Source organism: Benincasa hispida, chromosome 6 (assembly GCF_027475165.1).
Source record: "Benincasa hispida cultivar pf3 chromosome 6, pf3_genome.v1.1, whole genome shotgun sequence".
In the NCBI taxonomy this organism is placed as follows: Eukaryota; Viridiplantae; Streptophyta; class Magnoliopsida; order Cucurbitales; family Cucurbitaceae; genus Benincasa; species Benincasa hispida.
In genome coordinates, this window is record NC_143483.1 from 51240775 (window position 1) to 51256061 (window position 15287).

Consider the following 15287-nt stretch of genomic DNA (forward strand, 5'->3'; position numbering starts at 1 on the left):
ATGCGTCAATGGTCATGCTTTGGACTGATAATGCGTTAATGAATGTATGCGATGACCATGCATCCTACCACAAGTTTTCTTGCGCTCATGTCAAGTATAACGCGAACGCAAGTTTCTCAGGTAATCCGATGTCGAACATAGGAACTTGTAGCTATATGTATGCAGTGATGTGCATGCGGCGGTTTGAATAAAAGAATGGAAGGGATGTTGCTAAGTTAATCCTACTCTTACTCCTATCTAACAGACAATGCAATGAGAATATGCATGAAAGGTAGAAATGCGACAAACCTTGACATGAAATAAATGTGTGGGAAAATAGATAAAATGCGGAGATGATTTCATTGCAACCCTTAAGAATGATCGCAAGGGCAACCCTAGTCAACGCAAGCCAATGCGATCATGTTACACTCATGCACAGCAAATCATTTTCCAATGGAAATGCGGTGCTCCTAAGTCTAAGACGCATGTGTTGAATGAAAAAGTGTCCATAGAGCTTATCCTAAGTCTCTACTCTTTTCCTATGCGATGATGTAAAATGCACACAACACTGCGGTGATCACACACAATCGTATCATATCTCTAGGATGCATGCGATGGGTTAATAGCAAACAGTGCTTATTCCTAAGCTCCTATCTCTTGTATTATATGTTATAACCTGACTCTCCCAAGCCTAGATTCTGACTTGACCTTCCCAAGCCTAGATCTTGTCCTTAGACTACCCTCCCGAGTATCCCTAATGGACGAATGAAGCATACATAATAAAAGACAATCGCATGAACTTGGTTAATGCAAGATTGTTACTATCCCTAGTGAACAATGCATACATTGCTTAATGCGTCCAACCACTTACCCTTCCGGGCAGTTGATTGTTGCTGACTTTACTCATAGACAAACAATGCGTTAGCCTATAGACAGACGTTGCAGCAGCTTCTCACTAAGCAAATAAGATTACTCACACACTCGCGCAACGCACACCTCTCGGTGGGTTGTTACATGCTTCATATCTTTAATCCACATGACTAAGTATGTGATACCCAAGCAATCCCACTAAGTGTTGCAATGAAAGTAAAGATGCTAGGCAAAGAAGATAGAGATTGAATCGAAGGGACAGAGAAATACATTGAAACAAATTGTATCTATTTATTAATTCCAAAATGTCATACAATACAATATGAGAAAAGAAAAGAAAAGGAAATGACCGGCTGGAAGCAAAGATTTGCTCCTAGCGGATGTGCGTCAAGGCTGCCGATGGTACCATGGATAGGCGAAGGAACTGACTCTCTCAAGATCTAGCTCCGGTCGAAGGCTCTGGTCGTCACTCAGAATGGATGAAGGAGGTGAAGAACTCTCAGCCATCTTCTCACACATTTGTCTGGATCGCATGGATCCGCCCTAGGCGAGCCTCAGGCGAAAACGTTGGATTACTTGAATTTTTGCTCATCGGCTTCTATTTATAGAGCCTGAGTCTGACGTTCGACGCGTTAGTCTTTTTTTAACCTCTTCCACCAACGGCGTGGTAGGTGAAATGTCAACATCATCTCTTGGTTTTTCTCGAGGTAGATGCGTTGATGCGTTCATTCCACCTACCTTGCGTTGATCCCATTAGAATGAATTTTCACGTAGCTGTAATCATTCAATGGCTGCATTCGCTTAATACCGCAATTCTACATGATGACCGCAATCGCTTGACGAGCGCAACTCCCATGCGATGGACGCATACGGCTGATTACCACAACATCCATGCATTGATCGATGCGTTTGCCTTTGCGATGGAGTGTTTCTCCACATGCGGTCGTCTATGTGGTGGTCCGATTTCCGGGTTTGCGTTCATTTCCTGCATTACTACAAAAATAGAATATTGAACGCATAATTAAAGCAAAATAACGGGTTGGCTGAGATTCGACATGCTAATCAACGCAAGCTCACTTTCTCGTGAATTCCTATCATGATTGTCGCATATTCTGCCTAACAACCTTCATAATTCTAAGTAAAAGGCCTAAGATTACATGCAGAATCGCATAGCTTTATCTAAACGATTGGGCATCGACCTATACGATAAGTCTCCGCCATCTCCCACTTGCCCAGTCGTATACGCAATCGTTGTTTCCTCCGTTCTTCTACCTCATACCAAGTCCGAACAGAGCCTACCCTCTGGATTCTCATACCGAGAATACCAAGATCGCCTTGTTGGTGGTGTTAGACTCAACTCGACACCGTCGAGGTTTTTTGGAGGTCGTTCGTGGTGTTGTAGAGGCTGTTCGTGTTGCGGAGGAGTTCGTGACCAAGGAGATCGTTGAGGACGAGTGCGAAAAGTTCGTTGCTGCGGTCGTGTAGATCGAGCATTCGAGGCTGCTGTTGTTCGAGCGTTCATGCGCATCGAAGCGTGGAGACGCTTCTGCTATTGTGCGTAGAGTTTGATCTCTTTATGCATTTGTATTGTTCATGCTGTAATTTCTGCTTTTGAATTGTATAACCGCTTGTATTGAAGTCGACTGTAAATGTTATGTTAATTCATGATTGTAATTTGGAATAGTCTTGTTCCGCTGCTGATGGAAATCTCAGATTCTGATTTCCTTCAATAGTTAGTAATGAAATGAAATTGCATGAAGCATGACATTACCTTAAGTAATTTATAATTGTTATAATTTACTAAGTATGTCCATGGATGCAATGTATGGTTTTAATTTATTTCATCTGCTTATAATTGTTATAATTAAATGAAATTAAAATTAAAATCAATAATTCAGAATTGCATGCAAACCTTAAGTTAAATCATCTATTAAAATTGTTTTAAAATATGACTCATATAGACCTAAGATCACTTTACTAATGAGATTAGAAATTTAAGTTTAATCTTTTAATCGGTTTAATAGGATTAAATTGATTCTTAACTAAAAGATTAAATTTGTAACAAATATATTTAAGGACCTTTTGTCTAAGGTCTGTTCTGTCTAGGCTGGGGTATTTAAGTTGACAGAAACATAACATCCGAACTTACCTAGAAAGAAGAATTAGATAGATTTGTTACAAGCATATACAATGTTTGATTACAATTTATTAAAATATTTAATAAACATTAATCAAAGTTTTTTAACTATCCAAAGTAAGTGTTACTTTTTGGCAAATTAAACAAATACTTAGTTAAAATCAGTAGCCAGATTTTTCTAAGTTAATTAACCCTAGGTAAAACACTTAATGGAAGGAAAATGGGATATATGATACTTCATTTTTCCTCTTCACGTTTCTCCTTAAATGTTCACAGATCTATACTCGACCTCAAGGCATCTTGAGTGTCCCCCTATGGATGGTGTTTGTATAGATCAATACCAAGGTGAATAGAGATAGTGTTTATAGTAAGTGGGAGCGGGACAAGTGTCAACTCATCCTTTGGTCTCTCTCATTAGTTTGAAATAAAGTTTCATGCTCGGCCTCGTGTCATCTTTAGTGTCCCCCTACAGATGACATTTCGCATGACATTTTATTCAAACTCCAGAAATGGATAATGGTTACTTTAGCTTTTGTTTCAATCAATTTTTTCCTACGGTTGGCTCATTGAGACAGAACTCTAGAATCTAAAATGAGGGGTTACACTTACAAGAAATGTTAAGCGAGTTTAACTATTTCTGGACCAATTGATGACTGATAGTTACAGCAACAAGGAGTTATTTTGTTTATTGGTTGAGATAGTCCCATTTCAGTGAAGGAACACCTGATCACCCTATGTGGCTTTTGTCCTGTCTCACTGAAGTATCATTATAAAATAGATGTCACTTAGGGTGCATTAGATTATTTTGCTAAAACAGATTGGTTTTTCTAAATGGGTTAATGCAAGATATGCTAATATAAATATTTTGTATAGTTTCAGCAATTCTAAGTATGACTTCTACGACTTTAAATCTGCTTGCCGCCGACAAACTAACGGTGATAATTATACATCCTGAGAAAACACAATCAACACTATATTGATCATTGATGGCCTCTGTTTTGTTCTAATAGAGGAGTGTCCTCCTATTCCGAGAGGCATACGAGTGCTGGATCCGAGCAAATGAAAATGCACGAGCGTATATCTTGGCAAGCCTTTAAGAAGTCTTAGCCAAAAAACATGAACCCATGATCACTGCCCGTGAGATCATGGATTCTCTACGGGGTTCGGACAACCGTCTACACAACTCAGGCACGACACTCTTAAACATATCTTCAATGCTCGTGTGTAAGAACAAGCATCTGTTAGAGAACATGTTCTCAATATGAGTTTCCTTGAGAGGTAAATGTTGTCTCATCATCAAAGAAGTTCTACAGAGAACCGTCCTCGTGAACTAAGTTTGTGCGTTCTTTTTCCGACACCTTCTTCTTCCAACACCAAACTTTTGGAAGAAGAAAAAAGGTGAAAAGGAAAAAGTTAACCCACCAAACCAAGGCTACAAAGGAATCTATTTCCATTGTAAAATTTCATGAGCGTACAAAATTGGTTCATAAAACTGTTCTCAATAAAAAAGATCGAGAGAAAATTTTCAAAAGCTTACAAAATTGTTTGATAAAATTGTTTTTGCATTTTCTTATTATAAATGTCTGATAAAAAAAAACACCTACTATTGTGAGTTTAATAATAAAAATAAAAAAAATAATAATAATAATAATAATAAGGGTTTTACTTTAAAGGACAAAATGGTAATTTTTTTAACACCAAAGGCAAATACTCTTGAAAATAAAAGTTGTCCTACATTTCTTTAATTCCATTTTTGTGGGACCATGTTTTGCGATTTCCCAAGTGTTATCTACAAACTCAATTTTAAAAGACCAAGAAACACAAAATAAAATGATAATAAAAGGGTTTTTTTTTTCCTTAGCAATACGTGGGATTGAACCTCTTTCAGTAAAAGAGAGCTTGTATTGCTTGAAATTTGCATTAAAAACATACATTTTAGTACGCAACTTTAATTTTTTTAAATAGATTTTAATAAAATAATGATTTAATTATAATGGCACTAATTATAATAAAAACTATATAAATTTAACTAAATTTCTTACGAGTCCAAAATCCACTTATTTTTAGAGGTTTATTCCAAAGCATATTCATAGAAGACTACAAAAGGCTCTACTTAGAAAACAGGCAAGACATTCCAATACAAAATAAAGATTAAAATTTCATAAAATTGGTTAAAATTAGCACATAGAATAACTCAGGACCCAATCACAGAAAGGAAAAAGGAAAGTGTGAAGAGAAGACCAATATGAAAGCCAACATTTGGTCAACCATCACCACTTATCTTCAAACATTAGTAAAACAGATGAGCATCACGTTACATTTATACCCAAAATCTGAATTGCATACTATAAAGCAGCAAACTTCCGGTGGCCAAAATCAAAATGTGCATCTTATTGACAACACACAGTGCGCTGGCTACCGATCTATCTACATAAGTAAGATATTTTCCTTTACATGTTTTCTGCAATCCTCATCGCTCTCCTTCCTCCACACCTTACCCTTCAATGATGCAAAACGAATCCGAACACAATGCAAATAAGCGCCACCATACAGATAAACAAAGGAGGAAAACCAACTTGATTGCTCACCCTGCCCCTCCTACTCAGTTCCATCTGTGAAAATAGTGAGATGAAACACCGAGTCACAAGAAGTAGAGAGAAAAGAAATAGAAGTGAGAGAAATCATGAATGCAACTGTTGAGAAACTAGCTGAAATTCAATTGTATGCAAAACCTGGAAGACCAAGAACCGTTCAGAATGAATTTCTAAGAGAAGAATGTCCAAAACATTAAAGCCACTGAACTAAATAACATTGTTTACTTTAGAGAATACACAAGTAAACAGAAGTGGTTTTCTTGTTGGCTCCACTAAAAGCTACCCCAGTCCTTATGTTATGCTCATAGGCTCATAGTACACCACGAACTAATCCTGAAGTCAGTTCTGAGTGACCATAACGATTTCAAATTTTCAAGTAGGAAGTTTCAACCTAGTACCTTGAATACATCTCCAAAAATCTCAAATCCTTACCGTCGGGGACCCTTCTATTTTGAATTTAGCAAAAAGTCCCTAATCTCCCTTTATACTAGGGTACCGTTGAGGTGACCAGGCTTGAATATTGCCATAAAATGGACATCACAAGACTCTAACAAGGAAGAAGAACATCCACTAACAGAAAAATATGGTCCAGGAAGTTACCAGTTTCTCCTTCAAGTTTTTAACTTCTTGAGCACTTAATCTTCTCGCCTCGGACAGCATTGAAATGGTAACTTGAGCCTATCAAACGATATGACAAAAGATCATCATTACAATTGTATTGCGTGGTCAATAAAATGTAAAATAATACAGCAAATGGAAAAATGAATAATAGGAAAGTAGTTTCTTCCATTTCCATCAACATTTCATTTCTGGGTATTGGGATTATGATAAAACGAAGCCCTCCTCTAACTAAGGAATAACATTTTGAACTTTGAAGAAAATATAAAAAACGGATGATAACCAGCAACTGAGACCAGGTTTTAACAAATATTAAGAATCAATCTGTAGCACAAAACCAAGATCTCTAAAGTTGATAACTGAACATCCAACTGAAGGAGCCTTATAACCACGTCTGGAAGACGGGAGTTTAGTGACTTCAGGGAGTGCAATTTGCAACAGGGTAAGATGAATCTCATGAGGAGATAATTTTGACAAACAGAGTGCAGAACTTTCGAAGGACAGAAAAGATTTTAATCATTTCTGGGACGACAATGTTAATTTTTTTGGCTTCTTTAGAGAGCTTTATTTCTAATGGTTTCAGAACTAATTCCTTCCTTTACATCCATGCCAACTGAAGTGATTTTCTTAATATTCTACTTGGTTTTTTAGGGAGAACATGTCCTCCTCTCTTTTGTATTTTGTACCTGTAATGTCATTTTCTCTCCATTTAATATAAATTTCCACTTGTTAGGTGATCTAAAATTTTCAAGCCCAAAAGTGTGTAGGAGTGTTAAAGTTTTGATATAATTAAATTTACCATAACCCACTAATTTAAGCTTTTGGGTTAATTGGTGATTTAATTTAACAATATATTTTTTGGAACAATATTCAGTTTTTTAGCTAAAAAAATGTTCAAGATCTTATAGGTCATGGGTTCTTTCAACAAATCAACGGATATGATATTAGGGGTACATACTCTATAAGTTCATAGATAACAAATTGAACATACATCAACAAAATAAAAATCAATCACAGCCGTATTTCTTGATTGAATTAGATGAGGATGAACGATCTCAGTGTCAGATTCTCAATTATAGCTTAAAGGCAGCACAAGAACGAGAAAAGCACAAAAGGCAATTAAAAGTCACCTCTCCGAGCTTTAATTCAATTTCATTCAGCTTTGATTTCATCTCATCAATGTCCTTAACTATCTTTAGCTGTTCAGCTCTTTTCAGTGTCACCGGTTCCAATTCTGCTGCTTGCTTTATCTCAGCAGTCTTTTGAAATCTCGACATCCTATTGTTTAGCTCTAGGGTTTCATCCACATCCTCAGGAAACTGATGCACAAGAGAAAAACTTCAATTGTCTAGAAACTGAAAAAATCACATAACATATCAGTTGACGTTTCAACCAATCAAATTGAACAATTTTGATAATTCAATTTTATTTAAACAATTTTGATAAAAACTGATTAAAATACATGTGAAAAACTATTTTGAGTGTTGCCAAACAATCCAATTTCTTCCAAAATGACTTATTTTTTAAATCAAATACTTGAAAATGTATTCTAAACACAACCTAAATCATGACACAGTCCAAGTTAACAGACTGCTCTATAATTTCCTACCACAACAATTTTTTTTTTTTTTTTTTTTTTTTTTTTTTTAAGATAAGAAACACTTTCTACTGGGAAAAACAAAGGAAGATAACGCTCCCTCCCTAGGAAATGTGGAAGAGGTTACACAGAAACCTACGACAAGTTCTTACATCAACAACAATTAGGCAGTAAAATCAAATTTAATAAGGAAAATGTCAATTTAATCCCTCAGGAGCATTTTTTTAAAGAGAGACACAGAGAAAAAAAAAATTAACTCTGTATAGGTAAGAAATTTTTTTCTTACTTTTAACACGAATGATGGAGGTTGAATCGTAATAGTGTCTGGTACTGAATCCTCCAGATGTGAAGTTTCATAGGCTCCCGACTCTAGTGCTCCATTTTGAACTCTTTTTTTTGGTGATTCAACACTCATCTCCTCCTTCAATGCTCGATTTTGATCTCTCGGTTTTAATGCTTCACGAGGTTGCTCCTCCTTTGATGTTCCATTTGGATCCTTCAGTCTTGAAGACTCACGAGGCAGAACCTCCTCCCTGAATGCTCCATTTTGATCAGATGGTTTTAAAGCTTCAATGGTCCGCTCCCCCTTCAAAGCAACATAATCATCTTTGAATCTTGAAGCCTCATGGGTCATCCCCTCATTTGATGGTCCATTTTGATCTCCTAATGTTGAAACCCCAGAGAGAAGTACCTCATCTGATGCACCATTTTGATCTTTCAGCTTTGGGGTTTCATTGGTGTCCATCCCATCTCTTAATGGCCCACTATGTTCGTTCAGTTTCATAACTTCATCCATTCTTGCATCCCACGCTCCATCAGAAGGCAAGAGTATTGGGGAATTCAGCGGACTAATGAGTGCCACTTTGAGCTTATCCTCTTCAATATATTTACCTCCATCTTTTGAAAACTGGAAAAACGAGTAAACAGTCAAAAACCCAAGGAATGAAAAGCTGAATGTATCCACAAAAACTTACCATACTCGCAGTGATGTCCTCTTCTGTTATCCCTGAAGGAACAATTGTGCTTTGAATTAAAAACTTGTCTTTACACAACATATCAGGTGGGGCAACCCGTTGAGCTTGCATTATAACTACATCAGAATCGTAGAAGAAATTAACTTCTGATAAGAGGGGGGAAAACAAAAACAGATAGTTCCAACTTCCAGGTTTAGAATTATTGATTTTCTTTTTTAAAAAAAAAAAAAAAAAAAAAACCCAACAACAATAAAAGAAAAGAAAAGGCCACAAGTTTACAGCAAAAGAAAAAGCCACAAGTATTACGGCAACACAATTATACAGTCTTCCTACAAAAACCTTTTTAGGAGAAATATTTGTTAAATGCTGGACTGAATCATGTCATGATATTAGACATTCTTGAGTTTATAATCCTCAAAACACTAAATGGTATGATTTCAAATTTCATTTATAGGATTTTGCAGATAACCTTATAATTGATTCAACAAAAGAAAGACATTGAGCAGATCAAATATTGTAAATGTCAAGTAATACATGGAAGAAGCAAATTCATTGAAACTTGAATGTTCATGGTAGTAACTTCGTTACAAATATCTAAAAACATTCTTTTTTACCCGGGGGTGGGGAGTCGATTGTCACAGGTGCCTAGACATGTTAGATGGAAACTTTAAAGAACGTACCTGAAAATTCACATGTTGATTTTGGCAAAATTATCCCAACATTTGGTCGAACACAGTATTTCTTAGGAGATGTAGTTTTAACCTACCAAACATATTAATAGTATGACATATATCACATGGAAAATCACATGAATTATCAGAGAAACAAGAGATGAACAAAAAGAAAAGAAGGTTGCTCATACTTTAAAGGCAACATGATGATGGGTGTTATTGGCTAGTTGAACTGTGCATGTACTTTGTTTCCTCAATTCAACTGAAAGCAGCAAGGTACTTCACTTCAATTCTTTTTTTCAAAAGCAAGCAATAACTAGTATTACTAATGATGCACTTACATATGAATTGTAATTCCTTAGGCTGGATATGTAAGAGTTTCGTACTCATGTCTTTTCCTCAAATTACACCAAATTCAAAAGTAACACTTCTGCATCCAAAGCCTGGGAAGCAATTATTCTGCACTCAGAAAAGTCATTTTCTTATAATTGTATTTGATTAAGAAGCAACTTGAAAGAAAGAAAGAAAGAAAGAAACATAGAATAATCCCAAGTATTTCATTATATAATTGCAGATCATAGAAGCTAATGACCCCGTGTTTCCCATCCACCCTGTTCTTAGGTAAAAGAAAATAATAATAATAATGTCCCATTGCCCCAATTTTCCAAGAAAAAAAAACTGGGCTGAGAAAGTCAAACCAAACCCATTTTCAGTGACGATCAAAGACGCACCCGCTGAGCTTATTCCAAAACAGATCGTTCAAACCAAACACTATTCGAACCGTAAATCATGAGTCAACGAACAGATTCAATCCGATTACAAATTCCGACCCATTTCCAAACTCAACAAACAAACACCAAAATCACACTCAAATCCAAAACTAAAGAAACTCAAACAGTCAAGAAACCAACAGAAGTCACCAAAATACACACAGACAACGTTCTAAACAGGGTAACAGAAATCTTCAACAACAAAAACAGTCAAACGAGAAGATTCTTCCACTCACAATACAGAAAAAAAAAAAAAAAAAAAGAAAAAAAAAAGAGAGAGACGGAATAGAATTGAAAAAGAAAAAACTCACCAGTTCCGTAGGAGCGGAAATAGAGAAAGAAAGAGAAGTGGAGATGAACGGAGACCGACTTTGGCGTGGAAATTCCGCTTTAGAATAAATATATAAAAAAAAAAGGCAATGGAATACTGAAATTGAAAGAGAGTCCAAAGATTTGGTGGAATTTACAATTCCAAATGAAGAGAAAGAGAGAGAGAAACCCTGGAAAATTCTAGAGAGAGAGAGAGAATGAATGATCTGTTTGGTGGAGTGGAAGACTGCTGAATGAACGCAAGGTAGAGAGAGAAGTGGTGTTAGTTGTACCGGCTGTGCTGTGATCTTGGCTTTCAGCCGGTGCGGCAGAATCCAATTCCCGTTTGAACTTTTTATTTTTCAAATAATTTAACAAACTTGGCTCCAATTTCGAGGCTTTTACACTTTTTTTCCCCTATTTTTGGTGGTGTAATTCTATGGAATTTTCTCAGTTTATTATTTAATAACTTTTTACTTAAATGATACCTTTTTGTCTTTTTTTTATTTATTAAAAAAATCAAAAGTTTTTATTTCAGGATAGATTTCAACCTCTTACATTTTTAGTCCACGATTTGATTCTTGAATTTTATTTTAATTCGATATCGAAATTTCAAGATGTACTATTTCAAAATTTCACTTCATATTTTTAATTAATATATTTTAAGATAAAAAGCGCAATAGGGACAAAAAAAAAATGTGTTATTCTCTATTTTTAAACCTCATTTTGGATTTTATTCAACTCCACAATATTATTGAATTGAAAATTAAAAAGTTAACACTTATTCTAATTTATTTTCTATACATTTTTTAAATCTAATAAATCTTGAAAGGTTAAAATACTATTTAGTGATATATTTTAGATTTCTTCCTACCATCACAAAACTTCGATATTCCATAGTAAAATACATGTAAGTTACAAATAATTAGGAGAAAATGAAGTCAAACATCAAAAAAGAAAAAGGTTCATGGAAGGAATATGTGAAAATGCATCAATGTATCAATCATTTCAAGTGATTTAGTTTGTATTTTTTTATAAAGACACTTTTTGTAGTTTTTTTCAAATTTTCATGTAATTTTTACAAGTTTATACATAGATTTTATCCATACATGAATGGACGTATTTTTACCCGAACAAATACGTCTCATCAACATCCATTACACCTATTGGATTTAAAAGACACGCCCATTTAAACATTCAAACATTTACGAAAAATAGACATTTACTAATATTATAGAGACAAAAAAGAAAAGGAAAGATTCTCCTCTTATAACCCTTTTACATATGATATAGATGAAGCTCATATTTAAAATGGTTTAGTGTGGATATGATATTTATTATTTTTTTTTAATGATATTTGAATTGCAAACCTTTGTATTTAATAAAAAAAATCAATTAATACAAATTCTGACATGCATCATGGTAACTCTTTTTTAATCAAATGTGAAAAGTATTTGAATATAAAAAGTATATAGAAATTTTTATATGGTTTTTTTACTTGACCAACCAAACATATTTTTATTTAATTAGATTTTTTTTCAACTATTGTACTTCAAATGGTTATATACTTCATCTTAATTTATGATAAACACCTAAATTGATGACTACACAAAAAGACAATTATTAATATCACTCTGCATTATTGTCAAAATTGTGATAAACTTCATTTTAAAAAAATTATATATTTCAAACATACCATAATTGAACCCGAATTATTCAAGTTATTAAAGGTAAACATTTAATTCCATAAAATATATATTGTTATGCATTATTGTCCACCCCCATTTAACATTTGAGATAATTACAACAAAAAAATTATCATATTCTAAAATTTCAATTTTTTTATTGATAAAACTATTTTTGGAATTCACTATGGAAGATATTGTAATTAGAGGAGGTTGCCTGTTCAAAGACAACTTATTTAAATGACGTGATGAAATAGTTTGTTTTAAAAAATCATTTTCATTTAAACTTTTGGAAAAAAAAAAAAGGTTTAAAACTAATGTATTTAGTTAAACTTTCTCAAAAGTATACATATATATATATATATATGAGTTTGTTTAATTTACTATATATTAAAAGTGCCTTTATTAAGGTAACTATTAAATACTATGAATAAATAATTTTAAAACATTTTTATTGATTGAAGGTATCCCTAAATTGGATGCCAAATTGTCAAAGTTGGTTGCAAAATTGGTCACTAGAATTAGTCGTCAGTGGTGACTACTAGAGTTGACAACATATGTCGACAAAAATATCGAGATATCAATTTTACAGAAATTTGGATGGAAGTATCGATAAAATAACGATTCGATGGATATTTCTGTAAAAATTATAAAACCAAAAAATTCTAAAATAAATGTAAATTAGTATATGAACAATTTATGAATTTTAGTTAAGTTAGCATATCTATTATTTTTATTATATTTACATTAGTGATGTTTTGTTGCTTGTTTTTTTTTTATATTTTGTGGATTTTTCTACAATATAATGGAAACATCAACTCACTCCTCATGTTGATATCGAACCCATAAAAAAGTAGAAATATCGACATGTCGATGGAAATTTAATATAATGAGTAAAGGTGAGGATATTTTGATAATTTTATGTAGATTATACAAAGTATGGAGAGATTAACTATTAAACATGCAAAAAAAATTATTTTTCTAAGTTTTGATTTCAAGTTTTTTTCTCAAAACCAATTTATTTCATAAACGCATTTTTTAAAAAGTTAGATTTGAGTAGTTGTCAAACACTTTAATTTTTTTTTTTTCAAAATTATACGTCAATTAAATCAAACATATTCTAACGTTTTGTGTCAAGAGATGCATGATAATTAATAAATACATTTTTTTTTCTTTTTTTGACAATAGGATGTGATTGGAAATCAACCCTCAGACGTTGAAATTGAGAGTACATATTTAGTTTTGTTGGGCTCGTTTTAGCTAATTAACACAATTCTTTACCCCTAGACACCAAATTTATTTATTTTTAAAAATAGAATTTAATTCAGAGTGGTTTTTTTTCTTCTTATTTTTATAAACTACGAGAAAATAAATAAAAAATTGATTAAAAATGGGAGATTTTTTTTAATAAAAAAAAAAAAAAAAAAGTGGAGATTCGAACCTATCAGAATCAGGTTGGACAATCATTTTCTGAAAAATTGACCTCACAGTTTTAATTGATAATTTTAACAATTTCATTAATGTAACTATAAATTTTCAATTATGTAATTATAAAATTTTAATCAATCAATTATACCCTTTAGATTTATTTTTATTGTAATGAATAATATTTTTCAGATCTATCTTAAAAAAGAATATTTTTCAGATTTATTTGTTCTTTGCACAATTTTTAAAATTCTAAGCATGTACTTGATTAGTTTATACTTGATTTCTTTTACTATTTTTATTAATAAAATAATTTTACCTTATAAAGATAAAATGAATCACATCAAACTTTAAAAATTGTTAATGAAATAATTTCAATCAAAATTTTTAAATGGAAAAGAAAAAGTGAATCTATTTTTAAAATTCCTATGTGCGTGTTTTTCAAATTTGTTGAAGATAAATCATTCTCTCTCTCTCTTCCATTTCATTTTAACATTTATGATACAACTTTTTTTTATTTCAAAAAAAAAAAAATTGAATTACAGAGTAACTCTGACCAACTTTTCTTGCTCTTAATCCATTTCCATGGGAAAAAGGTTTTCCTTTAAAAAAAATTGGATAACTTGTTATGTGTATTGACCACAAAGGTGGGATATCAAAAAGTTGCATCTACTTTAGAAAAAAGAATAATCTATTTCAAAATATGTGCATCAGCATGCCCATTTTTTATTATTATTATTATTATTATTGAGGGATAAGTATGATATTTAATTTTAATATTAACCAAATTTAAATGAAGTTTTAATGCAACTAAGAGTTTAAAAGTATAAATCTTTATGGACCTAAGCTAAAACAAAACTCAAATTTAATGCTAAAATTATAACATATTGAATACAGAAGATTAAATTGAAATCAGACTCAAAATTTAATGACTAATTGTATAAAATTTTGGAAACTGGGAATCAAATAAAAACTAGACCCAAATATTTAAGAACAAAATTGTTTTTTTTTTTTCTTTTTTTTTAGTAAACTTGAATCAAAGCATTGAGAAAAAAGTTATAAAATTATTGAGAAAATTTATTCTTTTAAATAAAGCCATTTGTTTTATAAATGCTTGAGAAAAATTAATAATGTGAAGGAGTGGAATTTTTAGTTGGGGAGGTCATGGTGGCTGTTATGGCTTTGTTTTTTTAATAGAAAGAAGAGAGTTGAATTGAGATCATGCATTTATGAGTGCTTGAATTAACTCATTTTTTCAAAAAAGAAAAATATTGGAGTTTCAAGTTTTCATGCTCCATTTATTATACTACATAAATGAAAAAAATAATATTAATATGATCAATAAAAAGAAGTTAGGTTTAATCAATCAATATTCAAATCCATTCTTACTTAACTCAACTCGATTGTCTAATGCTTTATATTTATTCCATATTACATTTTAACAATAGAAGAAAAAAGTTAATTCTCTTTAAAAGTTCAAAAATTGAAATAGACGTTTGAAAAGTCTTACAAGACCAAATTATATAATGTTGAAAGTTTAAATTTTATTTAAACCAAATTTTTTAAAGTTGAAAAAAAATGAAATACTTAAAGAGGGTGCTTTGATTATAAAAAGGGAACAAAAGGAATAGGGCAAAAAGGTCTGAAATCAAGCATTG

General features: G+C 32.4%; 1 protein-coding gene across 2 annotated transcripts; it reads right to left on the bottom strand.

Annotated features, from left to right (window-relative positions):
* Window positions 1-5124: 5124 nt before the first annotated feature.
* On the bottom strand, window positions 5125-10947 carry LOC120080032 (vesicle-associated protein 2-2-like). Of its 2 annotated transcripts, none has more exons than XM_039034566.2 (9): window positions 10522-10947; window positions 9782-9899; window positions 9632-9702; window positions 9450-9531; window positions 8770-8885; window positions 8082-8702; window positions 7329-7517; window positions 6181-6258; window positions 5125-5598 (listed from the first exon to the last, which is right to left on the bottom strand). In XM_039034566.2, the coding sequence occupies exons 2-9, from the start codon at window positions 9828-9830 to the stop codon at window positions 5488-5490; spliced, it is 1317 nt and encodes a 438-aa protein (XP_038890494.1). In that variant the 5' UTR covers window positions 9831-9899; window positions 10522-10947; the 3' UTR covers window positions 5125-5487. The 2 variants fall into 2 exon arrangements, with proteins under 2 accessions (XP_038890494.1, XP_038890495.1); XM_039034567.2 differs by having other exon boundaries at window positions 10144-10524.
* Between the last annotated feature and the right edge of the window lie 4340 nt (window positions 10948-15287).

Bases quoted from the DNA above. Each gene is read 5' to 3' on its own strand.
- LOC120080032 (XM_039034566.2), bottom strand. From the start codon at position 9,830: ATGAGTACGAAACTCTTACATATCCAGCCTAAGGAATTACAATTCATA. The intron at 9,532-9,631 runs GTATGAGCAACC...TATGTTTGGTAG, and splicing joins ATCATCATGTTGCCTTTAAA to GTTAAAACTACATCTCCTAA. The intron at 8,886-9,449 runs GTACGTTCTTTA...ATTCTGATGTAG, and splicing joins ATCAACATGTGAATTTTCAG to TTATAATGCAAGCTCAACGG.